The sequence below is a fragment of the Aquarana catesbeiana genome, linkage group LG02, assembly GCF_042186555.1.
Source record: "Aquarana catesbeiana isolate 2022-GZ linkage group LG02, ASM4218655v1, whole genome shotgun sequence".
NCBI classification, from domain to species: Eukaryota; Metazoa; Chordata; class Amphibia; order Anura; family Ranidae; genus Aquarana; species Aquarana catesbeiana.
Genome location: NC_133325.1, coordinates 70,997,000 through 71,023,390, shown reverse-complemented (window position 1 = coordinate 71,023,390; position 26,391 = coordinate 70,997,000). Strand labels below are relative to the sequence as shown.

The following is a 26,391-nucleotide window of genomic DNA, read 5'->3' as shown; positions in this document are numbered from 1 at the left end:
TAATGACACTGGCTGAGAAGGGTTTAACATCTAGGGCAATCAAGGGGTTAAATGTGTGCCTAAGTGTAATATATATACAGTGTGCTGCTTTTACAAATATATCTCTTTGTTTCTCATCCCTGCAAAGCATTGATGAGAAACTGAGAGCTTGTTCCCTCTATACAGAGTGCTGTGTTGATTGTCAACACAGAGCTCCGGGCTGAGATTGTACACAGCTAATCAGCAGGTCCCGGCCGTGAAACATTGGGTTTGACTTACTTAGCCGGTGCTGGTTTGTGCGTGCCCTAAACCCAGAAGCAGGCAGCGATGTACATTTACGTTGCTTTGCCTGTGCGGGCCGCTTGTCCGCAGTACATTGCGGGCGGGCGGTTCGCAAGTGGTTAAGGTGAATCTCTACTTAAAGGAGTTGTAAAGGCAGAAGATAAAAAAAAACCTGTGTGTAGCAGCCGCCCCAGCATCCCCTAATGAGCCCTGATCCCTCTATCTGTCCAGCAATGTCCACAAATTCCTCGGCCGCCTGGGACTCTTCCTCCTGATTGCCTGAGACACAGCAGTGATACCATTGGCTCCCGTGGTTGTCAAAGTCATTTAGCCAATCAGGGGAGATAGGGGGCAGGGCCAAACGGCAGCTCCATGTCTGAATGGACACACGGAGTTACAGCTCAGCTCAGGTGCCCCCATAGCAAGCTGCTTGCGGTGGGGGTACTTGACAGAAGGGAGGGGCCAGGAGCAGCGAAGAGGGGCCATAGAAGAGGAGGATCTGGGCTGCTCTGTGCAAAACCAACTGCATAGAGCAGGTAAGTATAACATGTTTGTTATTTTTTTTATTTTATTTTTTAAAGAGAAATAGGATTTTTTCATCATACTTACCTGTAAAATCCTTTTCTTTGAGTACATCATGGGACACAGAGTCAGGCTAATATTCATTACCTGCTTGGACGTTCCAGAGCAATAGCCTTGAGGGGAGGGAGACACCCTGCCAAACAATAGCCATCAGAACTTATACGGCAGCCCGCAGTACACTGCGGCTGAAAGCTGAATCCTCGGCTGCTCGAACATCCACTTGATAACATTTTGTTAATGTATGCACTGAAGACCAGGTAGCAGCCTTACAAATCTGAGCCACAGATACCGGATGGCGAAAAGCCCAAGGAGGTTCCTACTCCCCTGGTAGAATGAGCTCTCACCTTAAAAGGGAGGAGCTTTACGTTTCAGACCGAAGGCCTGAATTACCAATTGACGGACCCAATTGGCAATGGAAGCTTTGGAAGCTGCCTGCCCTTTCTTGGGTCCTTTTGGCAAAACTAAAAAGGAGTCTGATCCTCGGATCTCTGCAGATCTAGACAAATAAACCTTGACTGCCCAGGCAACGTCCAAAGAATGCAGTAATCTCTCTTCCGCTGAACGAGGCTGAGAGAAAAAAAGAAGGCAAAATAATGTAACCCTGTCATGGTGAAGGATCAAGTACAGTTCCCTGCATGAAAGGGCCGCCAATTCCAACACCCTTCTAGCCGAGGTGATAGCCATCAGGAAGGCTAGCTTGCGTGACAGCAAGTCTAATGGAATTTCCTTGATAGGTTCAAATGGTTGTTTCTGTAACACAGACAGCACCAAGTTCAAGTCCCAAGGACACATAGGTGACCTAATGGGGGGAAGCAAGCGAGTTGCCCCCTGCATAAAGGTACGGACCAGTGAATGGGAGGCTAAAAGCCTTTGGAAGAATACTGATAGGGCCGAAACTTGACCTCTGTACTCAAAGCCAATTTGATTTCCACAGCTGAGTGTAGAAAAGAGAATCCTCTCAATCACGTATTTCCGAGGATGCCATTTTTTGGTTTCACACCAAGCAATACAAGTCTTCCAGACCTTATGATAGATCTTCCTATTGACAGCTTTTCTAGCATTCACTAGGGTAGACACCACTGGTCCCGAGATGCCACGGTCCTTTAACACGCTGGCTTCAATAGCCATGCCGTCAAATTTAGAGACTGTAAAATAGGGTGGAATATAGGACCTTGAGACAGTAGTATGGGGCATCGTGGAAGCGTCCATAGCCCGTCTGTTGTGAGTCTCACAATCTCCGGGAACCAGGGCCTTCTGGGCCAGGCTGGTGCCACCAGAATGACTGGAACCCCCTCTCTCCGAATCCTGCGCAACAAAATGTGGAAGGAAAGGGATAGCATAAACCAGGGAGTACTGGCTCCATGGAACTACCAGAGCATCTGCTCCGATTGCCAGAGGATCTCTTGTTCGGGACACAAACTGCTGTAGCTTGTTGTTGAACCTGAATGCCAGTAGGTCTGGCCATCCAACGCTGGCAAATTTCCTGGAACAAATCCCCCCCCCCCCCCCCCCCCCGGGTGTAGGGACCATTCCCCCGGGCAGATCTGCTGGCGGCTGAGATAATCTGCCTTCCAGTTCTGCACATGTTCTTCTGCCTGGGCTAGTATTCGGTTCACCTCCTTCAGAGCTGAACGACTCCTGATACCGCCTTGGTGGTTTATATAGGCCACTGCAGTGGCATTGTCATACTGAACCCTGATAGGGCAGTCCTAAAGCTCCACCGTCCATGACCGTAGGGCCAGTCGTACTGCCTGTAATTCCAGGACGTTGATGGGCAGGATCTGTTCTGTCCTTGACCATTTCCCTTGAGCTGTGAGCCCCTCTAGGGTCGCTCCCCAGCCTGAGAGACTGGCATCTGTAGTCAGTACTCTCCAAGTTACCGGGAGGAAGGATCTTCCCTTTCGCAGGTTCTGATCCTGGAACCACCAGTTTAGGCTTAAGCGTGCCCGAGGAGATAAGAACATTGGATAATCCAGGGCTTGTCCTCTCCTGTTCCAAGCCAACAAGAGGTCTTGTTGTACAGGCCTGGAATGGAACTGGGCATAGGGCACCGCCTCGAAGGAGGATATCATCCTCCCTAGAAGACTCGTACAGAGCCGAATGGAGGGTTGTCTGGTGCCCCTTATCTGATGCACCTGATTCTTCAGGGCACAGATCCTTGCGGGTGGCAAGAATACTCTTACGCTTAGACCGTATATAGGATCAGACCTAAATACTTTAGACCTTGAGCTGGTTTCAAGGCTGACCTTTTGTTATTTCCGATCCAGTCTAAGCTTTTCAAATACCGCACTGTGCATGTTATGCTCTGTTCTAGAGCCTGCAATGAGTGATCTCTGAGCAGGAGGTCGTCCAGATACCCACGCACCAGGATCCCTTGGGCCCTTAAAAGACCCAGTACTGGTGCTAGGACCTTTGTGAACACCCGGAGAGCTGTAGCAAGCCCGAAGGGTAGAGCCACAAACGGAAAATGACATTCCTATATTGCAAATCGCAGGAACCTCTAACGAGGCTGAATGATAGGTACATGTAAATGCGTGTCTTTTATAATCGATGGAGGCTAAAAAGTCTTCCATCTGGAGCGAGGCTACAATTTGGCAGACAGACTCCATCCGAGAGGACTGCATTAGTAGATACCGGTTCAGGGATCTTAGGTCCAAAAATGGGCCTTGTGATCCCGTTTGGTTTTTAAACCGTAAAACAGGTTCGCTCTTTTGGATACAGGAACCTGTACAATCACTCCTTGATGCACTAAATGATGTAGTGCCTGAAGCAATAAGTCTCTTTTTGGGGGGTCCGAGGGAACGCTGGATCTTAAAAACCTCTGAGGGGGAATCCCCCGCAACTCCAGCTTGTAACCGCGGGATATAATTGAGGTGACCCACTCGTCCTGAATTATCGTTCTCCAAATGTCCGCAAAGTGCAGCAGCCTTCCCCCCACCCGATGGAGTGGGGGCGTCCCCTCAAAGGGAGGGCTTGGTGCTGGGTTTAGAAGAATTTTGGACCCAGGGCTTTTTCTGGCCCTGGCCCCCTGTTGGCAGCTGAACTGCCTTGGCGCTGAGACATTTGAGGAAGCAGTCCCTGAAGTTTTAAACAAGGGATGCCGGTGCTTTTCTTCAGAGGAAGTGGATAACTCTTCCCTCCGGAAATCTTTTGGATATATTCGTCCAAATGATCACCAAATAAATGTTCCCGATGAAAAGGGAAACCTGACAATAACTTTTCACAAGGAAGCTTGGCTGACTAGTTCTTAAGCCACAAAAGTCTGTGCATATGTACAGACAAGACAGCCAAACGAGAAACCTGCTGTATGGAATCCTTTTAAAGGCGTCAACAGCAAAACACAGCGCTCCAGGAATATTTGTCTTATTTTCAAGCAGATCATCCTCCTGGTTAGGCCTATCAGGCCATTTGACCTGATCCTTTACGGACTTGCAGATACCAATTGCTGCAACAGCTGGCAGAATAGCTGAACTGGCCAAAGAAAGGGAAGCCTATAATAAATGACTCCAATCCCAGATAGGCGCAGCGGCTCAGATTGCCCGGAAGCCTCTGGTCCTTCAGGGGATACAACACAGTTCATCAGGAACTACTGATGACATAGGTGTGCTCTTGCCTGTAGTGTTAGTCCCACTCCTCTTTTTTGAAGACATTTACTAGCCACAAAAAGACAGTACTTGGGTGTAGTATTAAAACACCTCAGAAGGGAGACCCTTTAATAGGGCTCACCAAGCCCCTATGTAACAATCCTGCTAAGCACCTTAGCCTCCCAAGCAACACCTGGTGACTCACGTGACCCGGGTAAGGAGAAACGAACCGCTGCAAGTGCCTGTTCAGAGAGTTTGCTCTGTGTCCCACAGCAGTCTTATGGAAGCACCGCATGCTTGGCATATACAGTTTAAATAGGCTGGCTGTGCCCTGGAACGTTCTGTGCATGCGTGTGCATGTACGTGCCTGGTCCAGGCGAACAGGAGTGGCTGTATTCGCATATGATGCAAATTTCCATGTGCCCAGATAAAGGATACTGTGCATGTGCGGCAAAGCCACGTGCGCAATGGCTACCAAGCAAACTGTTAAGTCCAGCGACGCTTTTGCGAATGCACGTGCACCATGGCCACCAGACAAACTGCTGAGCACAGTGGCACTCTTGCGAACGCAAGTACACCATGAAAAACCAAGGAGAAATGGTGCACCGTCGTGCACCACCATACTGGTAAAAAACAGCTAGACACAAGCAAAAAAGGCACGCTTTGCAAACACCCACAGCTAGCCCAAAACTCCCCCGTATGGTCACCGCACACAGGTGTCCAGCCACTAGCTAGCTTGACTGATTGTTACAATCACTGGGACACCCCACAATAATAAGTAAAGGGGTTTCACCTACCTGCCAGGTGCACGGCAGCTTAGAAGCGAAGAGCCCAAACTTCACCCATCACGGCAGGTTCCTGTCACTTTAGGACCTTCAAGGACTGGATACCCTTTTCATGTTTAGGGTCCACTCCCTTGGACCTGTACAGCACCCTGCAGGAATGCCTTAACGCTGTGGTGTACAGGATTCCACTTAGCAGGGTCCATCGCCCGGAGGCCGCATTACAGGCAAAACCATGCAGGATCTTGAGTCTTCTTTGCGAGGCTCGGGTACCATTTATCTAAGCTTATAAAGCCTGCGTCAAATGGATCCGATCGGTCAACCCCTTGATTCATTTAAGAACCGTTTGTGGGACTAAAGAGCGCCAACAAACCGTGCCATCCACCTAGCAGACACTGGTAAAAAACGGAAGTGCTTCCTGTATGGGAGGGGTTATATAGGGGATTACTTCCGGTCTAAAGACCTTTGGTCTACCAGTGTCCATTTACCTGGAGATGAAGTATAACCTAGTAGGTAATGAAGATTAGCCTGGCTGTGTCCCATGATGTATGACAAACAAAAAAAAAAAAAAAAAAACACGAGACTTTACAAATTACTTTAATTTTATATATTAGAGTCCTGCCTCTACAAGGTGACTTCTATTCCGTCTTCACTGTACCTCTTTGATTTTGATTCTCACAATACTGGGGCCTGGATTGCTTTATGGTGCTCCAACAGCTGCCATCCCTTCTTTCAATACAACTGGCTTTGTGGCCATATAGAGGCAAAATTGCAGTAACCAAGAACAACCAATTTATAATCTTACATCGAGGGTTACTGCAAATCACTGCCTTTTTGTGCAGATATTAACACAAAAGCCCACAAATCAAAAGAGGTCACATGACCAGGTGGAGGCGGCAACGGAACATCTCAATCATCTCAGATCTGTAGGTTTTGCTGAACATACCTGTGTCGCTTTCTCTTCAATCCGTTTCCGCTGGTGTTCCTCTTCTCTTAATTTCTGCTCAATGTCCCGAATTTTGTTCTGGAGGGAAAAAATAAATGCATTATGTGGTGTCAATATGATCTCTATTGAAACAATTCAGAATTGTATAATGTATTGTGAGGTCCCCCCCCCCCCCCCCAATCTTCCTATTCTGTTTATTTGCGTTCTTTTATCATCAGGCCCATACCAGACACTGAACATACTGTATATATCAGTGCTTCACCATTATCATGACCAATGCCATGCTCAAGTAACACAGAAGAGGATGCCGTTCTCAATTCAGAAAGATGTATTGGCAGGGCTCATGTGTCTTCTCTACGAGGAGATCTGCACCACATAACATGGCTTTTTGAATATCAACACTCTCTCCTTCCAGCTCTCTGAACTCTACTCTCTCTACTGCAAATCATGTACATCCTGTATTCCAGAGGTTCAACATCCCTCGAAAATGGCCCAACACCATGGAAGCAAAAATGTGCGATCCTTACTTAACCACTTGACCTCCGGAAGGTTTTACCCCCCTTCATGACCAGGCCATTTTTTGCTATTCAGCACTGCGCTACTTTAACTGGAAATTGTGCAGTCATGCAACACTGTACACAAATGAAATTTAGATCATATTTTCCACACAAATAGAGCTCTCTTTCTTTTCTATTTGATCACCACTGGGTATTTTTTTTTTTTATTGTATAATAAAAAATATAATTGTGTGTCTCCACTGAAAACCATGCAGCTAAAATCAGATCCATAAATAAAAAAAAAAAAAAAAGTTTGTAAATGTGTTTGTTTTTTTAATGGCCGTGTGAATTAAGCCTTATAATGTCCTGCATATGCGCATCTTTCATTTTTTTTGCTCATTTCAAAAAAGATCAAAGCAATGGCCATATTTGGCGGAGACACACACTGGAAGTCTCCAGCTTCCTTGCAAAGGTGATGTCTGGGCTTCTGGCTTGTTGCTGTACCTTTAAAGATGATGGGGCTGTCTTCATGTAAACCTGCTGTTTGTGAATTGCTATATATGTTCCCATAACTGAGAACTTAGATTGGCAGTGTGGATTCAACAGCCTGTTTTTAATCCAAGTGGCTGAAACAGATTAATTGGGGTTTTTTTTGCAGGCTAGGAAGACAAGCTGCCATCGACAGCATACTTTCTTACCTCCTGTTTTCAAGTGTTAGGTTCAGATTTAAAAATAAAAATAAGAAACAGGTTATATTTACCTGCTCTGTGTAGTGGTTTTGCACAGAGCAGCCTCGATCCTCCTATCCTCGGTCCCCCAACGGCGCTCCTTGGCCCCTCTTGCCTGCTGAGTGCTCCCATAACAATCTGCTTGCTCTGGGGCACTCATGCATGCTCACTCTCAAGTCACCTCTGTGTGTCTATAAAAACACACAAAGCGTGGCTCGGCCCCGCCTCCCGCTCCCTCCTCACTGGCTGTGATTAACAGCTGTATCTCAGCCAATGAGGGTGAGAACCGGGAGAGCCTCGGCTCTCATGCATATCACTGGATCGGGATCGGCTCAGGTAAGTATTGGGGGGGGGGGGGGGGGCTGAGGGAGGAGCTGCACACTGAATTTTTTTTACTCTATGCATGAAGGTTAAATACCTTCACCCTTAACACTCACTTTAATAGCAAACAGTGTTTTGACATAACTTACCTCTGACACAACTTGTATTGTAGTAAGCTTCAAGTATTCTTGTTCCAGTTTATCTAGCTTTTCTCGCATATTCATTTTCTCAAGTGCTTTATCACTTTCGAGGGTCGCCTGCGGAAGTAACAATGACAATAATATTGCAGGTTAGCATTGCGGAGCTACGAAATATTGTATGTGAGAAGTTCCATTGAATGGAAATGGAATAATCAGTATGTGGTTCAGCAGTTGAATCAAGTTACAGCAATTGGAGAAAACCCAGCCAAGCATGGGAAGAACATACAAATCACATGCAAAAAGTGTCTCATATTTACAATGCACATTTTGAAAGCTATTCAGAAGGATATTTAAAGATTGCAAATAAGAAGTCAAAGCTCAAAGAGTTGCTTCTATGCCATTTAGGATTTGGGAAAAGAAGGTGGAGAAGGGTATTTATTACTTTGATATCTGGGGTTGGGCTTTAAAGTGCAAATAAAGTGCCATGGTAAAAGAGACTCTGCATGTCTCTACTGCCATAAAATATCTTCCCCTATTCATTTTTTTTATTAGTTGTACACTGACTACCGCATAGGCGGAGGTTAGGACAATGAAACTCTTGTCCACACATGGGCCAACCAATGGATAAAGACCAAAAAGTTCAGACCTGAAATAAGATCTGGGGGGGGGGGGGGGGGGGGGCGGTGTCAATGAGGGGAGCACAGACCCCGCATTCGTGGAGGAGGGCACCCTAAGAGAGAAGTCAGACATAATAATCAAGCATGTAGTATTTAGAGCAAGAGATCGGGAGGTCCAAGTTCAGTACAGCTCCGCTTTAAAATGGTTTTAAATCTCAGACATGAAATAAGAACAAAGCATTTTCCTCTATAGTGTGTACTTGTCTCAATTAAGAGCACTAAGTGTCATTTCTGTCTGCTGCTTCCGTCCTTTGCTATCAGCAGGAATCACTTCTGACAAGTTTTCCTGAAAACAAAAAAGAACAAAGGTAACAGGGGAGGGATCTCCGGCATGCAACTTGTGATTGACAGCCTCAGCTCTGTTCTGTGTGCTGACTGAAGGGGGGTGCGTACCTTCCCTCCAATCAGCTCTCAGAACTCTCCTCACTGAGCTCTGCAGTGTAATTTCTGCTCTCCGCCCTCTTTTCTGAACTCTCAGAAAAGCTTTATAAATTCTGGACTTTAGACAGATGTGGAAAAGAGAAGACTGCAGATAAACAGGTACAACTTATAGTGAGGGAAAAAATTATTTGATCCCCTGCCGATTTTGTACGTTTGCCCACTGACAAAGAAATGATCAGTCTATAATTTTTTAATGGTAGGTTTATTTTAACAGTGAGAGACAGAACAACAATTTTTTTTTAAAAGTCAGCAGCTACAAATACTGCAGCTGCTGACTTTTAAAATAAGGACACTCACCTGTCCCAGGGTCCAGCAATGTCGCCACCCGAGACCGAATCGTCCCTCGGGTGCTACAGCCATCCTTTCTCTGTAAGGGAATCAGGAAGTGAAGCGCTGCGACTTCACTTCCCGGTTCCCTACTGCGCATGCACGAGTCGCGCTGCGCTTCCTAACTGGTCCCCGCTGTCTCTGGGACCCGTGTGTGTCCCAGCAGACAGCGCGGTGGGGATGGGAAGAGGCATAGACTCCCATGGGAGTCTATGCCAGAAGTGGGTGCAAATACCTGTCTTAGACAGGTATCTGCACCCCCCTCCCCCCTGAAAGGTGCCAAATGTGACACCGGAGGAGGGGAGGGTTCCGAAAAGCGGAGGTTCAATTTTTGTGTGAACCTCCGCTTTAATGAGTGAAATAAGTATTTGACCCCTTTGCAAAACATGACTTAGTACTTGGTGGCAAAACCCTTGTTGGCAATCACAGAGGTCAGACGTTTCTTGTAGTTGGCCACCAGGTTTGCACACATCTCAGGAGGGATTTTGTCCCACTCCTCTTTGCAGATCCTCTCCAAGTCATTAAGGTTTCGAGGCTGACATTTGGTAACTCCAACCTTCAGCTCCCTCCACATATTTTCTATGGGATTAAGGTCTGGAGACTGGCTAGGCCACTCCAGGACCTTAATGTGCTTCTTCTTGAGCCACTCCTTTGTTGCCTTGGCCGTGTGTTTTGGGTCATTGTCATGCTGGAATACCCATCCACGACCCATTTTCAAAGCCCTGGCTGAGGGAAGGAGGTTCTCAACCAAGATTTGATGGTACATGTACAAAATCAGCAGGGGATCAAATACTTGGATCTCCTTGACACTTGGCTTGATCCAGATCAGCTTTGCTGAAACAAAAAGCGTTGCCACTGACCATGCTTAGTGCCTCTGCTCCTGCCTGGCACGGTCAGTATTCCTGGCTGGCTTGATGATTTTGCCCCCACACAGAAGCAAATGGCATTACCACACGTCTGCTCTGCACAACCAGGAAGTGTCTGGAGCTGCTCTGTCCTAGTTCTCTATTATTTTCCAGTGCATTCTGGGATGCAGGAACCTCCAACGTCTCTCCCCCAATGCCCAGCTAACACTTTATAAATGCTTCACTAACATGCCATAAATGCTGTAGGTGCGGTTACAGAGCATTATCATTGAAATCAATGGAGGCAGCTGACAACCGTCGATGCCTCATGAAAGCGATATGCTGCTTAATATTTACCACAACAATACCACTCCTGTGTGTACAGCACGGCGTGGTGCCCATTGTAATAATCATGGCAGGCATTGAAGGGCAGTTATGAGGCTTTAAAAATGCAGCATAAAACACAGGGCATTGACAAACGTGAACAAGCCCTTAAAGCAACCAAACAAGTAAAAAGAATTTTTTGTTAATTGGAGCTGCTAATAATTTAAAGTTTCTTTTAGAGCCTGTTCACGCCAACTGCCGGGACATGCTTTGTTTTCATGTGCGTTTCACGCACCGCATGAGAATGCGCTGCCCTTGTTAGATACGCATGGGTACCATTGATTGCTAAAAGGCATATAGGAAATATGTACACCAAAGTGTACCACAGTACCATGCAATTTAGTGCCGTACGACTTATAAAGTTGCATATGCCATATTTTTGCATGTCTGGCAGCCCGTTGAAATAAATGGGTTGTAGCGAATGCTCAAAAACACACGTACATCCGGGCTTCGGTGTGAACCGGCTTTTCAGGCAAAAATTAAACGGTTTTGGGTACATATTATGAGACATCTAAAACTTTGTTTTAAAGCAATTGTAAAACTTTGTTTTAAAGCAAGGTAAATTTAATAATAAAGAAAAAAAAACAAACAAGTCTATACTTACCTGCTCTGTGCAAGAGAACTGCACAGAGCAGGCACATACCTCCTCTTCTCGGGTCCCCCACCGGGGCTACTGGCCTCTCCAGTGCACCCATGGGAAGCTGCTTCTTATGGGGGCACTTGTGCGTGCTCGCTCCCGAGCCCCACCACTGCGTCCATTGACACAGACAGCAGGACTCAGCCCCCCACCAGTCACTGGCTTTGATTGACAGCAGCAGGAGCCAATGGCTTCTGGTGCTCCAGTAAAGCCAGTCAGACCCGTAAGTGAGGGGAGAGAAGAGCTGCAGACGTGCACAGCGCTGGGTAGAATGAGAGCTCAGGTAAGTATAAGGGGGAGTAAGGGGGGTTGCTGATGCCTAAACATTTTTTACCTTAGTACAAGAAATGCATTAAGGTAAAAAAAATGGTTTAGGACTTTAGAACCACTTTAAAAAGGAGTTGTAAAGTCAGAAGGTTTCTTATCTTAACCACTTTAAGACCAGGTCTATTTTTCAAACTTGTTGTTTACAAGTTAAAATAATTTTTTTGCTGGAAAATTAATTAAATTCTCTCTCTCTCTCTATATATATATATATTACACAGTGGGGCAAAAAAGTATTTAGTCAGCCACCAATTGTGCAAGTTCTCCCACTTAAAAAGATGAGAGAGGCCTGTAATTGTCATCATAGGTATTCCTCAACTATGAGAGACAAAATGTGGAAACAAATCCAGACAATCACATTGTCTGATTTTTGAAAGAAATTATTTGCAAATTATGGTGGAAAATAAGTATTTGGTCACCTACAATAAATCAAAGATTTCTGGCTCTCCCAGACCTGTATCTTCTTCTTTAAGAGGCTCCTCTGTCCTCCACTCATTACCTGTATTAATGGCACCTGTTTGAACTTGTTATCAGTATAAAAGACCCCTGTCCACAACCTCAAACAGTCACACTCCAAACTCCACTATGGTGAAGACCAAAGAGCTGTCGAAGGACACCTGAAACAAAATTGTAGACCTGCACCAGGCTGGGAAGACTGAATCTGCAATAGGCAAGCAGCTTGGTGTGAAGAAATCAACTGTGGGAGCAATAATTAGAAAATGGAAGACATACAAGACCACTGATAATCTCCCTCGATCTGGGGATCAAAATGATCACAAGAACGGTGAGCAAAAATCCCAGAACCACATGGGGGGACCTAGTGAATGACCTGCAGAGAGCTTTGACCAACGTAACAAAGGCTATCATCAGTAACACACTACGCGGCCAGGGACTCAGATCCTGCAGTGCCAGACGTGTCCCCCTGCTTAAGCCAGTACATGTCCGAGCCCATCTGAGGTTTGCTAGAGAGCATTTGGATGATCCAGAAGAGGATTGGGAGAATGTCATATGGTCAGATGAAACCAAAGTAGAACTGTTTGGTAGAAACACAACTCGTCGTGTTTGGAGGAGAGAGAATGCTGAGTTGCAACCAAAGAACACCATACCTACTGTGAAGCATGGGGGTGGCAACATCACGCTTTGGGGCAGTTTCTCTGCAAAGGGAACAGGACGACTGATCCGTGTACATGAAAGAATGAATGGGGCCATGCATCGTGAGATTTTGAGTGCAAACCTCCTCCCATCAGCAAGGGCATTGAAGATGAAACGTGGCTGGGTCTTTCAGCATGACAATGATCCCAAACACACTGCCCGGGCAACGAAGGAGTGGCTTCGTAAGAAGCATTTCAAGGTCCTGGAGTGGCCTAGCCAGTCTCCAGATCTCAATCCCATAGAAAACATTTGAGGAAGTTGAAAGTCCGTGTTGCCCAGCGACAGCCCCAAAACATCACTGCTGTAGAGGAGATCTGCATGGAGGAATGGGCCAACATACCAGCAACAGTGTGTGACAACCTTGTGAAGACTTACAGAAAACGTTTGACCTCTGTCATTGCCAACAAAGGATATATAACAAAGTATTGAGATGAACTTTTGATATTGAACAAATACCGTATTTATCGGCATATAACACGCACTTTTTTCCCCTTAAAATCAGGGGAAAATCGTGGGTGCGTGTTATACGCCGATCCCCCGCCGATTGTGAGCCTTTTCGCGGCTCTCGGACACTCTCGGCGGCTTTCGGCCATTCTCGCAGTCCCGCCGAAAATGGCCGAAAGCCGCCGAGAGCGGCCGAGAATGGCTCTCGGCTGCGCCATTTTTAAACGGCAGCACTGCAAACACAGGGGCAAGGCTGCAGATTGAAATTCACAAGGCTGCAATGATACTACAGATGGACACTCACAAGGCTACACTAAGACTGAAAGGCTGCAATGATGGACAAGGCTACAGATGGACACGGACAATGCTACACTGACAAGGCTGCAATGATGGACACTGAGGAGGCTGCATTGATGGGCATTTAAATGTAAGTTTTTTTCCTTAAGCTTCCCTCCTAAAAGTTTTTTCCTTAAAATTCCCACCAAAACTTGGGGTGCGTGTTATATGCCGGCGCGTGTTATACGCCGATAAATACGGTACTTATTTTCCACCATAATTTGCAAATAAATTCTTTCAAAAATCAGACAGACAATGCGATTGTCTGGATTTGTTTCCACATTTTGTCTCTCATAGTTGAGGTATACCCATGATGACAATTACAGGCCTCTCTCATCTTTTTAAGTGGGAGAACTTGCACAATTGGTGGCTGACTAAATACTTTTTTGCCCCACTGTATAGATCTATCTATATAGTTTGGGGGTTCTAACACCCTAGAAAATAAAATGGCAGTCCTTGCAATACTTTCTGTCACACCGTATTTGCGCAGCGGTCTTACAAGCGCACTTTTTTTGGAAAAAAAAAAATCACCTTTTTAAATTAAAAAATAAGACAACAGTAAAGTTAGCCCAATTTTTTTTTATATTGTGAAAGATGATGTTACGCCGAGCAAATTGATACCCAACATGTCATACTTCAAAGTGGCGCCCGCTCTTGGAATGGCGACAAAGTTTTACCATTAAAAATGTCCAAATGATACATTTTTAAAAAAATTGTACAGGTAGCATGTTTTTAGTTACAGAGGAGGTCTAGGGCTAGAATTATTGCGCTCGCTTTAACGATCAGGGCGATTCCTCACATGTGTGGTTTGAACACAGTTTTCATATGCGGGCGCTACTAATGTATGCGTTCACTTTTGCACGCGAGCTCAGCAGGATGGGCTCGTTTAAAATTTTTTTTACCTTTTATTTTTACACTGTTCTTAAAAAAAGTGTGTGTGTGTGTGTGTGTGTGTGTGTGTGTGTGTGTGTGTGTGTGTGTGTGTGTGTGTGTGTCCCCCTTTTACTCCTATTACAAGGAATGTAAACATCCCTTGTAATAGAAGAAGAAAAAAAAAAAACACATGACAGGACCTCTTAAAGCGACATTAAAAGGTTTGAATTTTTTTTTTTAATTTTAAAAACAAACATATCATACTTACCTCCACTGTGCAGCTCGTTTTGCACAGAGTGGCCCCGATCATCCTCTTCTGGGGTCCCTCAGCGGCTGTCTCGGCTCCTCCCCGCTTCTGATAACCCCTCTGGGAATTGCTCTCCCCAGGGAGTTACCTTGCGGGCGCTCTCCCGGGCCCTGTATTCGGCGTCCATTGCCGCCGACTACAGGACTCGGCCCCGCCCCTTGCGTCACTGGAGTTGATTGACAGCAGCGCGAGCCAATGGCTGTGCTGCTATCAATCTATCCAATGAAGAGCAGAGAAGAGCTAGCACAGGAAAAGCACGTTCGCGACGCGGGACTTTCCAGGGCTCAGGTAAGTAAAAACGGGGGGGGGGGGGGGGGGGGGGCTGGGCGGTTTGGGGGGGGGTGTTTGCTGATGTTTTTTCACCTTAATGCATAGGAAAGGTGAAAAAACACATGAACCTTTACAACCCCTTTAAGTATGAGATCTGGGGTCAAAATACCTCAGATCTCATATTTACATTAAAATGCATTAAAAAAAATAAATATTTAAATGTCATTTAAAAAAAAAAAAAAAAAAAAAAAAAAGTTGCTTTAAGAGCTATGGGTGGAAGTGACGTTTTGACGTCACTTCCGCCCTGCAATGGTATGGAGACGGGTGGGGGCCATCTTCCCCTCACTCATCTCCATACCCAGCAAGGGAGAAGGACCCGATCACCTCCTCTGGTAAGCGGCGGAGGGCACCCCACTCCCACCGCCGATAAAAGTGATCTTGCGCTGAATCCGCCGCACAGACCACTTTTATCTGAAAGTGGACTGCCCGCTTAAGAAGAGGATACCGGGGTTATGGCAGCTAGCTGCTGCCATAACAACAATATCCCTCTTCAAACAGCCAACGTATAACGACGGCGGGCCGTAAGTGGTTAATGCATTAAGATAAAATGTATTCTGTGTGTAACTGCCCCTCAGAACTCCCCAATATTTACCTGAGCCCCATCTCTGTCCATCGATGTCCACAAATCCCTTGGCCACCCGGGACTCTCCTTTCTGATTGGCTGAGACACAGTAGTGGCGCCATTGGCTCCCGCTGCTGTCAAAGTAATCTAGCTAATCAGGGGAAAGAGGAGGTGGAGCTGAACGACAGCTCCGTGTCTGAATGGACACACGGAGCTGCAGCTCGGCTCGGGTGTCCCCGTAGCAAGCTGCTTGCTGTGGGGGCACTCAGCAGGAGGGAGGGGCTAGGAGAGCCGAAGAGGGACCCAAGAAGAGGAGGATCTGGGCTGCTCTGTGCAAATCCACTGCAAAGAGCAGGTCAGTATAACATTTTGTTTGTTAAATATATTTTTTTTTTAAAGAGCCTTTACAATCACTTGAAGTTTATATGGTGTTAAACTGATTCTAATTAATAAATAAAGCATATTAAAAAAAAAAAAAAAACATTAAATGTTGGCACACATTTGGATCTACCTGTGTCTGGAGAACAGATTTCCTTTCACTCTCTGCATTCTGTACCGTCTTTTTCATGTATTCCAGCTGTCTTTCCAAAAGGCTGCATCGGGACTGTGCCGTCAACAGCTGTCTGGTGAGATCTGTGGAGGAACGCAGAGAAAATCACTACCATGTATATAACCAGACTTCAATGCATGAAAACTGGAGGCTTCTGGGGATTTTTGCTTGGCCATTGTTATATTACATAGTAGGTGAGGTTGAAAAAAAAAAAAAAAGACACAAGTCCAACCTATGTGTGTGATTATATGTCAGTATTACATTGTATATCCCTGTATGTTGCGGTCGTTCAGGTGCTTATCTAATAGTTTTTTGAAACTATCAATGCTCCCCGCTGAGACCACCACCTGTGAAAGGGAATTCCACATCCTTGCCGCTCTTACAGTAAAGAACCCTCTACATAGTTTAAGGTTAAACCTCTTTTCTTCCAATTTTAATGAGTGGCCACGTGTCTTGTTAAACTCCGTTCCGCAAAAAAGTTTTATCCTTATTGTGGGGTCATCAGTATGATATTTGTAAATTGAAATCATATTCCCTCTCAAGCGTCTCTTCTCCAGAGAGAATAAGTTCAGTGCTCACAACCTTTTGTCATAACTAAGATCCTACAGACCCTTTATTAGCTTTGTTGCCCTTCTTTGTACTCGCTCCATTTCCAGTACATCCTTCCTGAGGACTGGTGCCCAGAACTGGACAGCATACTCTAGGTGCAGCCGGACCAGAGTCTTGTAGAGTGGGAGAATTATCGTTTTATCCCTGGAGTTAATTCCTTTTTAATGCATGCCAATATTCTGTTTGCTTTGTTAGCAGCAGCTTGGCATTGCTGAGCCTAACATCTACTAGGACCCCCAAGTTCTTTTCCATCCTAGATTCCCCCAGAGGTTCTCCCCCAGTGTATAGATTGCATTCATATTTTTGGCACCCAAATGTATTATTTTACATTTTTCTACATTAAACCTCGTTTGCCATGTAGTTGCCCATCCCGTTCATTTGTTCAGATCTTTTTGCAAGGTTTCCACATCCTGCGGAGAAGTTATTGCCCTGCTTAGCTTAGTATCGTCCGCAAACACAGAGATTGAACTGTTTATCCCATCCTCCAGGTTGGTTATGAACAAATTAAATCGGATTGGTCCCAGCACAGGAACCTGGGGGACCCCACTAACCACCCCTGACCATTCTGAGTACTCCCCATTTATCACCACCCTCTGAACTCACCCTTGTAGCCAGTTTTCAATCCATGTACTCACCCTATGGCCCATGAATTATTTTGTACAGTAAACGTTTATGGGGAACTGTGTCAAATGCTTTTGCAAAATCCAGATACACCACGTCTACGGGCCTTCCTTTATCTAGATAGCAACTCCCCTCCTCATAGAAGGTTAATAGATTGGTTTGGCAAGAATGATTCTTCATGAATCCATGCTGATTACTGCTAATGATACCGTTTTTCATTACTAAAATCTTGTATATATTCCCTCATCATCCCCTCCAAAAGCTTGCATACTATTGGTTATAGGCTAACTGGTCTGCAATTCCCAGGGATGTATTTTGGGCCCTTTTTAAATATTGGTGCTACATTGGCTTTTCTCCAATCTGCTGGTACCATTCCAGTCAGTAGACTGTCAGTAAAAATTAGGAACAATGGTCTGGCAATTACTTGACTGAGTTCCCCAAGTACCCTCGGGTACAAGCCATATATATCATTAATATATATATTAATAATAATCACAAAAAAAAAAAAAAAAAAAAAAAAAGATGATTTTTACACATAGGGGAGAAGTGTCAGAATTGGCCTGAATGGCAAGAGGTTAATTACCATAAGTAATATACAAATAATTATTCTATATTGTTTATAAGGTAATTTACTATATTTTCAAAAACTGTACTCAAGCAGGTGGCTTAACGGACAAACGACTGAAGTTTGAAGTTATAACTTCAAACCAGTAGTTTCCCAGTAAATAAATAATAAAATTATTATGTTAGAACATAAAGCATTTAAATAGATATGATTTAGCTTGATTATAACAGTACTTTTTCAACAGGCAGCAGATTCTCCCTCTTAACTGTGTGAGAAAAACATGGGATTATGGGTAAATCTTATACACATAAACACATGCTTTTTCCTTGTAGTTAGGAGGGCTGGGCGGGAGTATTTGTCTTTGTTTTTTTAGACACATGCCCCTTCTATGACACTGCAGTGAGAGGACAGCCTCCACTGCAGCATTTTTTTTGGACAGCTGGGGCTAACGGTACTTTACCATTGGTCCAAGACTCCAAGCTGTCCATTGAGGTCAGTGCCTCTGACAAGAAGTGAGGAGAGGCACTGTGAGCTCATCCTCTCAGTCTGCTGCATACAAAATGTGTCAGCTTGTATTTTAACTGGACGCTCTGTATGTAGCTTCTGACAGGCTGCGTAAGCAGCCCCATATCTCTGGAACCATAGGTCATAGGAACCCCAATTTTATTTTTACCAGTGGTGGGGTAGGACTTGGGCTACCTACCCCCCAATTTGGGGTCTCTGTGACCTCAGGTTGCCGAGCTACAAACTGATATTTTATTTTTAATGTTCATGGCACGTGAGGCTCTGCCTCACCTGACTGCACATCCCTGCACAGCGGGCAGGTGAATTGGCTTATATCACACATACAGTGGTGGAGTTACTTTCCTGTCTGTGTGTGCTGCATTGCAGGGACAGCGTCAATTTTGACAGCAAGGATCCAGCTTAAAGCGGCTGTTAAAACCAAACCAAAGTTCTCTGCTGTGTGTATGTATATTGCTAACCCGCTTTAGCTCATAAGTGGACAACCACTAGACTAAGCCACAGATGTAGACTTTTCCATTGTGTCCGCATCTTCTAAACAGTCACACCCCCTGCTACTGAGAGACTGGTGAGGCTTTGACCTCACATGCCAAAATAAAAGCATGAAAGAGGTTAAAAACTGAATTTTTTTTGTTACTCACCGTAAAATCCCTTTCTCTTACGTCATTGACAGACACAATGTCTTCTATTCTCGACCTCTAGGATGCCTATCTACACATCCCCATCTGTGCTTGGCACCAGCGTTTCCTCCGCTTCACAGTGGGACAGGAGAATTATCACTTTGTGGTGCTGCCCTTTGGTCTCGCCTCTGCTCCTCAGGTTATCACCAAGGTGCTGGCTCCAGTCTTGGCCTTGCTGAGACAAATGGGGGATTTCCATTATTGGTTATCTTGACAATCTGCTTCTGAGGGCAGATTCTCACTTGGCCTTGAGGAACGACATGGCTATCACGATCAGCACCTTACAAGAGTTCGGGTGGATCCCGAACTTCCAAAAATATGCTCTGTTACTTCCAAAAAACTGGACTATCTGGGATTGACTCTCAACACGGCGTTGGCAAAGGTGCACTCCTACCGCTAGACAAGCTCTGGAAGCTTCAATCAGTGGTTCAACTGCTGCTCTTCCTCAGATGGTCCTCCCTTCGCTATTGCATGCAGATCCTGGGATTACTGGTATCTGCCTTCAAGGTGGTACCGTACGCTCAGGAAATTCTGTCCAAGTGGGACAAGCCCCTCAGCTCCTTGTACACACTGACTCATGGATTTCTGGAAATTCAGGATCCACCTGAACTCTTGCAAGGTGCTGAGCATGATCGCCACATCTTCCCTCAAGCCCAAGTGAGACTCTGCCCAGAGAAGCAGGTTGTCCAGATAACCAATCCCCCATTGTCTCAGCAAGGCCAAGACTGGAGCCAGCACCTTGGTGAAAACCCAAGGAGTGGAAGCGAAACCAAAGGGCAGCTCCACAAACTGATAATGCTCTTCTCCCACCGCAAAGGGGAGGAAACGCTGGTGGGGATGTGTAGGTAGGCATCCTAGAGGTGGAGGAGAATAGAAGATGGTGTGTCGGTCAATGAACACAAGAGAAAAACTTTTTTTTAATAAAAATGTATACATGCAATTCTATATTCTGTAATAAAATGCCCTTTTGAAGCAGTGTGCTCACAAATACTTTCATTCTTGTTTCCACAGCAAGCAGACGTGAGATTAGGTACTAATATATAGATTGAAAATACCTAGGGGTTTTTGCTGTCTCTGTCTTGACACCAGTTCCAATCATTTTATTTTCTTGGTGTCACTGGACTTAAAAGGATATCCCGCTTATGGGGTCACAGACTGCAGTAACAACCTGAGCAGAGGGTCCCTACAGTGATCAGAATACAGATCAGGATGGCAAAGGAGGACAGGTGGGGAGGAACCTATGTGTTTCAGGTAGTGAATACATACACTAGTGACTTTGCAGTCACCAATATGTAACAGTTTAAAAAAAAAAAAAAATACACTCCAGGAAAAGTGAAGGTGAGAGAAATACTTGGCCTGCCCTCAGCAACCAATCCTGTGCTAGTTTTCCCAATGTAAGCTAAAATAGAAGAGAAGCTGGGACGTGACTCATTGTCTGTGGCAGTAGAACCTGTTCTGTACCTTTATTCTTTCTGGACACATCATCCACCAGGCTGTCCTTAGACTGTCTTTCCTCATCCAGGTGCTGCTTATAATCCAAAGACTCCTTTGCCAGTTGGTTTATGTTCTCCTCAGCTTTCTTTCGATCTAGTTCCAGCTGCCGGAGCTTTTCCTGAAGATTCTTTAAAGCGGAGATAATTGCTGTAGAAATGGAAAAAAAAAAAAAAAAAAAAAAAAACAGCATAAGAAGGGAAGAGTTTTGGTGAAAGAGTAAGGCCTCATGCACACTGGACATTTTTGCAGCTGACGTTCTATTTTCCTGCCCATAAACTCCCGTGCATGTTATCCTATCTGTCCATGCACACATAGGCTTTTAGCAGTGTTTAGTGGCAGGGGCTATTAGAGGCAGAAAAAAAAAAAAAAAAAAAACAATGCCAGTGCATCCAGGAGCAGCAGTTTGGCAGAAATAATGCTTAACGCTGTTAAACGCATCTAAACGCGCCAAAATGATAGGCGCGTTTAAAGCTTGAGCATTAATTTCAATGGCCAGAAAAAATTATTGTTCTGGCCAATGAAACGAATTAAGGCCCAAGCTCTTAAAGTGGTTGTAAACCCTTACAATACACTTTTTTTACTACAGGTAAACCTATAATAAGGCTTACCTGTAGCTACCCCGGATATCTCCTAAAATTGCATGGTTTAGGAGGTATCGGCACATGCGCACTGAAACTATGGCACGTACGTGCCATTTGCTTCAGTAAATGTGCAGTTACTGGTGGCTCCCGTGCACATGCGCGGGAGTGACGTCATTGTGGCTTCGGCCAATCACAGCGCTGGAGCCGCGATACCCGAAAGTAACTCCGGGGAGAACTGTCGCCGGCCGATGCTGTGTACGGGCACCGCAGTGGGGGCTTTGATCTCAGGTGAGTATTACATAATGAGCTAGTATACTATGTATACTAGCTCATTATGTCTTGGTCTTGCAGGTCTTTTTTTTTTTCCCTATGTGGGTTTACAACCACTTTAACACCTGTAAATGTGCCTGGGATGTGTGTTAAAATGAGATACATATTAGTTATGCAACAAAATTTCGGACACCGAAAATTATCAGTCGAAAATAGGGTTTTCAGCGTTGTGCTGAAAGAAAGAAAAAAAAAAAAAGTGCCGATAATGGCTGCTGAAAACGCCAGTGATTTTTACATTGCTTATGGTTTATTATGGGTCATGTGACTCAAAAAAATGCACCAAAAACGCAACACAGCTGCATTGTTGATGCGTTCTTTCTGCATTTTCAATGCATTTCAATGGGGAGGTGCGTTTTGGTGCAGTTTGCCAAATATGCACCAAAAATTCAGCAAGCAAGACTTTTAACAGCGCTTCAAATAAGGGGCCGATAATGGCTGTCGAACTAAGTAGAATATGATACAATTAAAAAAAACAAAAAAAAAAAAACCCTTTTATATATTTTTTTAAAAAACCATCAATTTTGGTTTTGGGCAAGTGCACCCTGAATTTTCGGTACCGAAATTTTCATTTTGGTGCACCACTACATATTATTGTTATTGAACTTTTTTTTTTTTTTTTTTTTTTTTTTTTTAGGGCTCGTTCAGACCAAACAGCATATAATGTATTTCACGTATTTCATGTGCCTTGGTACCTTTAGCTGTTAACTGTTAAATTTTACTGATCATTAAGGCAAGGAACAAAAGAAAGAATGATCAGTAATTAGATCAATTATTTAAAGCATAAACATTGTCCTGTTCTCCCTCTCTCTCAACGGCATACATTTATACACATATTTTGAGATGAACATTTTAGCATTTTGTATTACTGATCTGAACGCAGAGTATGTTTATGCACCTGTGTAAATGTCTCCATTGAAAACAATGCAGTGGTGTTCAGATCTGTAAATAAAAAAAAAAAAAAAAAAACGGTTGTAAATGAGTTTTACGTGCTGAGTGAACGAGGCCTTAGGCCCCTTTCCCACTTGTGCGACCTGAAAGTCACGTGATTTTGATGCAAATTTAAGCAATGCCTGTGTAAACATGAGGTCTATGGGCCTCAAATCGCATCAAAGTTGGACCAAAGTAGTGCAGGGACTACTTTGAACTCGCTGAGACTTGAAGTTGCACAGATATGAATGATACTTATTGGAAAATATGGGGAACGACTTGTCATGCAACTTTGCTGTCCCAAGTTGCAGGACAAGTCGCACAGTGTGAAAGGGGGCCCAAGACTGTATTCAGCGTGATTTTGCTCACTTTCACGAAATGTGCAAAAAAGTGCATTGTGCCTACAATGTTAATAACTGGCAAGCAAGACGTGCGTTTTTTAATACAAAAAAATGTGTGGCAAAACGAGCCACGCTCACATATTTGAGCTTCTTTGCCACGTTAAAGGCAGCCCACTGATATTAACTGACAACCCCCCCCCCCCCCCCCCACGGACTCAGAGCTATAGGTCTTCAATCAGCAAGAATCATAAGCTTAGCTGATTGCAGAGCTATAGGTCTGATTTGGATGTGGGCACGCTGGCACTCTGCATAGAGGCCACTGCTTCCATACCAGAGCAAGGGTCCCACTCAGCAGCACGCTGGCAGAGGAGCAGAGGACAGGCTTTCCTACTCATGCTGAGGCTGCTTCCTAAAGAAAATGAACTGTAAGACTTTAAAAGCCTTTTGTTTTGATGCATTTGAAATGTATTTAGTTGGGCTTCAGGCTTGGTTCACACCTAAACCGGCCGCGGATCGCACAGCAATGCTGTCTGTCCCTGTTCTCCGTTTCAGGGACGTATCAGGGCAGAATCTTTGCTTAAATTCGGCCCTGAAACTGAGCCAAAGACGCACAGCGTTTCTGTGCAGTGAGCTCTGCAGCCGCAGCAGAGATATGGGAGCCAGTCACATTCTCCTGCTATGCGAATTAGATGCGGGTTAATTCGCATAGGTGTGAACCCGGCCTTAACAATCAAACACATCAGAAAATGATAAAATAATGTGCATGCTGTAATATGGCAATGCCTGTGTTTACAAAATTAAATACATTTTTTTAGCAAAGTAAATAAATAGCTCAGAAAATACTGCCTCTATCATGTTTTAGAGAAGTGAGGCTAAGCTTGTGTTTCTATGTATAGTTTGTCCCTCCATGTACATCCAGGCAGCCATATTTGCATACATTTTTTTATGCATTACTGCTCCTTCTCACATATCTATGAGTGTCAACCTGCTGAATAATAATAAAAAAAAAAAAAAAAAAGTCATTACCCATGTGGGAATGTCATAGCAGCGGATGAAATAGAAGTTTAGGGTGTAGTTAATCATGAACATTTAATTCATGTCTTTGTGTTCCCCAATTACATGGTCTTTAGTGGTTGACATCTATGGACTCTGTCCAGAAACCTTGACAGGATCTCCCAATAATCCTTACAAATTCTACAGCTCACTGATGTAGGACAGTAGGCAGTCCAGGGATATCCGTTTCAATAAACACACATTGCTTCTGACACAGCACAGATGTTACCAACAAGGCAACTCATACATAATTCAATCAGTGCTATCAGTATCCGACCTCTGAAATTATTTACACTGTTCAAGATCAAATGGAAAGGTGACAATCAATCAATCTAATGGTATATAAAACTGGCAGTAGACAAGAAGCATAAAAAAAGCTTTATTATTTCAAATGATCATAGTATGAATGCATATTACTTCTATTTCAGTTGATCTCTGAGGATTATTCAGGACGGCTGATAAAGAGCAATTTTTTAAAACTGAAATTGCCCCATGCAGATCACTCAGTGAGTTTATTTTTTTTAATAAAACTCTTATTTTTAGATGACAGCGGTAGATGATCTTCTAAATAACACAGATTTTTTTACATAAAGTATGCAGAATAGGTAGGAGAAGGGAGGGAACATTACGAAAGGTTAGTGTTGGGTTTTACTACTACTACTTAAAGTGTAAGTAAACCCCCCTATCGTTTTCAGTCAAGGAAGCTGCCATCTTTGCCTCTATTCAATCTACAACTGCCATGATGCTGCACATGTGATCAGTTATGACACCAGCCATTGGATGGTTTGACAGTTTGGTTGAGAGCACAACCAATGGGAGTGTTACATTTCCGGCACGTGCCGGAAATTAAACTGTTTAATGGATGGGTTTACTTCCGCTTTAAGGACAGGTTGTCTTAAAGTGGTAGTAAAGCCCAACACTAACTATTCTTAAAGATTGTTCCCTCCCCTGGCCTACCTGTCCTGCATACCCTGTGTAAAAAAAGATCTGTGTACTTACCTTCTTTTATTCTGGTTCTTCTGTGTAAGGGCGTGCTGGACAACAGCTATGAATGCCGGAAGCCATGATTGCACTCCCCCCCTCCCCCTTGCAGAAGTCGCTGACACAGCGGAGAAGGAGCTGAAGATCACGTGACCGGACCAGATTAACATTATGTAAATACACACACCTTTTTTTATACAGAATAGGCGGAAAGAGGGGGGATGAAACCTTTTAAAGAATAGTTTGAGTTAAGCCTGGTACACGCCACTACTAGTTTCTTTTTTGTTGAACCAAAAAAATACTGAAGTGCTCGGGAAGAGCTGCTGTACTAACTAGCTAATGTTAGTACAGCAATCTCCCCCACTGAGATGTTGTGATCTGACAGGGGGACGTCAAAACACCCCGGCCAGCGCTTTCAGCCACTGAACAGAAGTGGAATGCTATGCAATAGCCAAGTCAATCACCTGACCTGAATCCGATTGAGCATGCATTCCACTTGCTGAAGACAAAACTGAAGGGAAAATGCCCCAAGAACAAGCAGGAACTGAAGACAGTTGCAGTAGAGGCCTGGCAGAGCATCACCAGGGATGAAACCCAGCGTCTGGTGATGTCTATGCGTTCCAAACTTCAGGCTGTCATTGACTGCAAAGGATTTGCAACCAAGTATTAAAAAGTGAAAGTTTCATGAATGATTGTTAATCTGTCCCATTACTTTTGGTCCCTTAAAAAGTGGGAGGCACATATACAAACTGTTGTAATTCCTACACCGTTCACCTGATTTGGATGTAAATACCCTGAAATTAAAGCTGAAAGTCTGCAGTTAAAGTTGTTTGTGTCTTTTCAAATCCATTGTGGTGGTGTATAAAGCCAAAAAGATTAGAATTGTGTCGATGGTCCAATATTTATGGACCTGACTGTATATCTTTACCTAGTGAGGAATCAAATGCACCTGTCACCGAAAGTCACTCTATAATATAATGATAAAGGAATGTAGTATTCTATGAGAGAGAGAGAGAGAGAGAGAGAGAGAGAGAGAGAGAGAGAGAGAGAGAGAGAGAGAGAGAGAGAGAGAGAGAGAGAGAGAGAGAGAGAGAGAGAGAGAGAGAGAGAGAGAGAGAGAGAGAGAGAGAGAGAGAGAGAGAGAGAGAGAGAGAGAGAGAGAGAGAGAGAGAGAGAGAGAGAGAGAGAGAGAGAGAGAGAGAGAGAGAGAGAGAGAGAGAGAGCTCACAATTCGATCGTGTGTGGGCTCCAGCGGACTTTTTTTCCCCATGACGGACCTAGAAATAAAACATGTTTCAAATCCGCTCGTCTGTATGCTAGTCCGACGGACTAAAACCGACGCTAGGGCAGCTATTGGCTACTGGCTATCAACTTCCTTATTTTAGTCCGGTCGTACATCATCACGTACGAATCTGTCGGACTTTGGTGTGACTGTATTAGTCTGATGCTGCATCTGTCCCCTGCGCCTCAACACTGAAAACTGAGCGATCAAACAACGCAAATCGCTCAGTTCCCAATTTTCACTGAGCAGAGAGCCGGTGACAGCCAATCGCTGCTGTCTGCTCTGCCCCTCCAGTGCTCACTGGAGCGCTGAGCTGTAGAGGGGGCGGGAGTGGCTGGCTTAGGCTCTAAGTAGCATGCCGACAGGCTGAGCTAG

The 26,391-nt window shown here is 44.6% G+C and overlaps 1 protein-coding gene across 4 annotated transcripts in view; it reads right to left on the bottom strand.

Annotated features, from left to right (window-relative positions):
* Positions 1-26,391, bottom strand: part of CEP57 (centrosomal protein 57) — a 64,552-nt gene that overhangs the window by 28,559 nt on the left and 9,602 nt on the right. For 3 of the 4 annotated variants that reach the window (XM_073613031.1, XM_073613030.1, XM_073613033.1), the window contains exons 1-5: positions 22,328-22,529; positions 20,489-20,668; positions 15,992-16,113; positions 7,851-7,958; positions 6,156-6,233 (exon numbers count right to left, since the gene is read on the bottom strand). In XM_073613031.1, the coding sequence (XP_073469132.1) occupies positions 6,156-6,233; positions 7,851-7,958; positions 15,992-16,113; positions 20,489-20,668; positions 22,328-22,514 (675 nt within the window). In that variant the 5' untranslated portion in view covers positions 22,515-22,529. Of the gene's footprint in view, positions 1-6,155; positions 6,234-7,850; positions 7,959-15,991; positions 16,114-20,488; positions 20,669-22,327; positions 22,530-26,391 lie in introns of those variants that run through there. The other variant, XM_073613032.1, reaches the window with a different exon arrangement.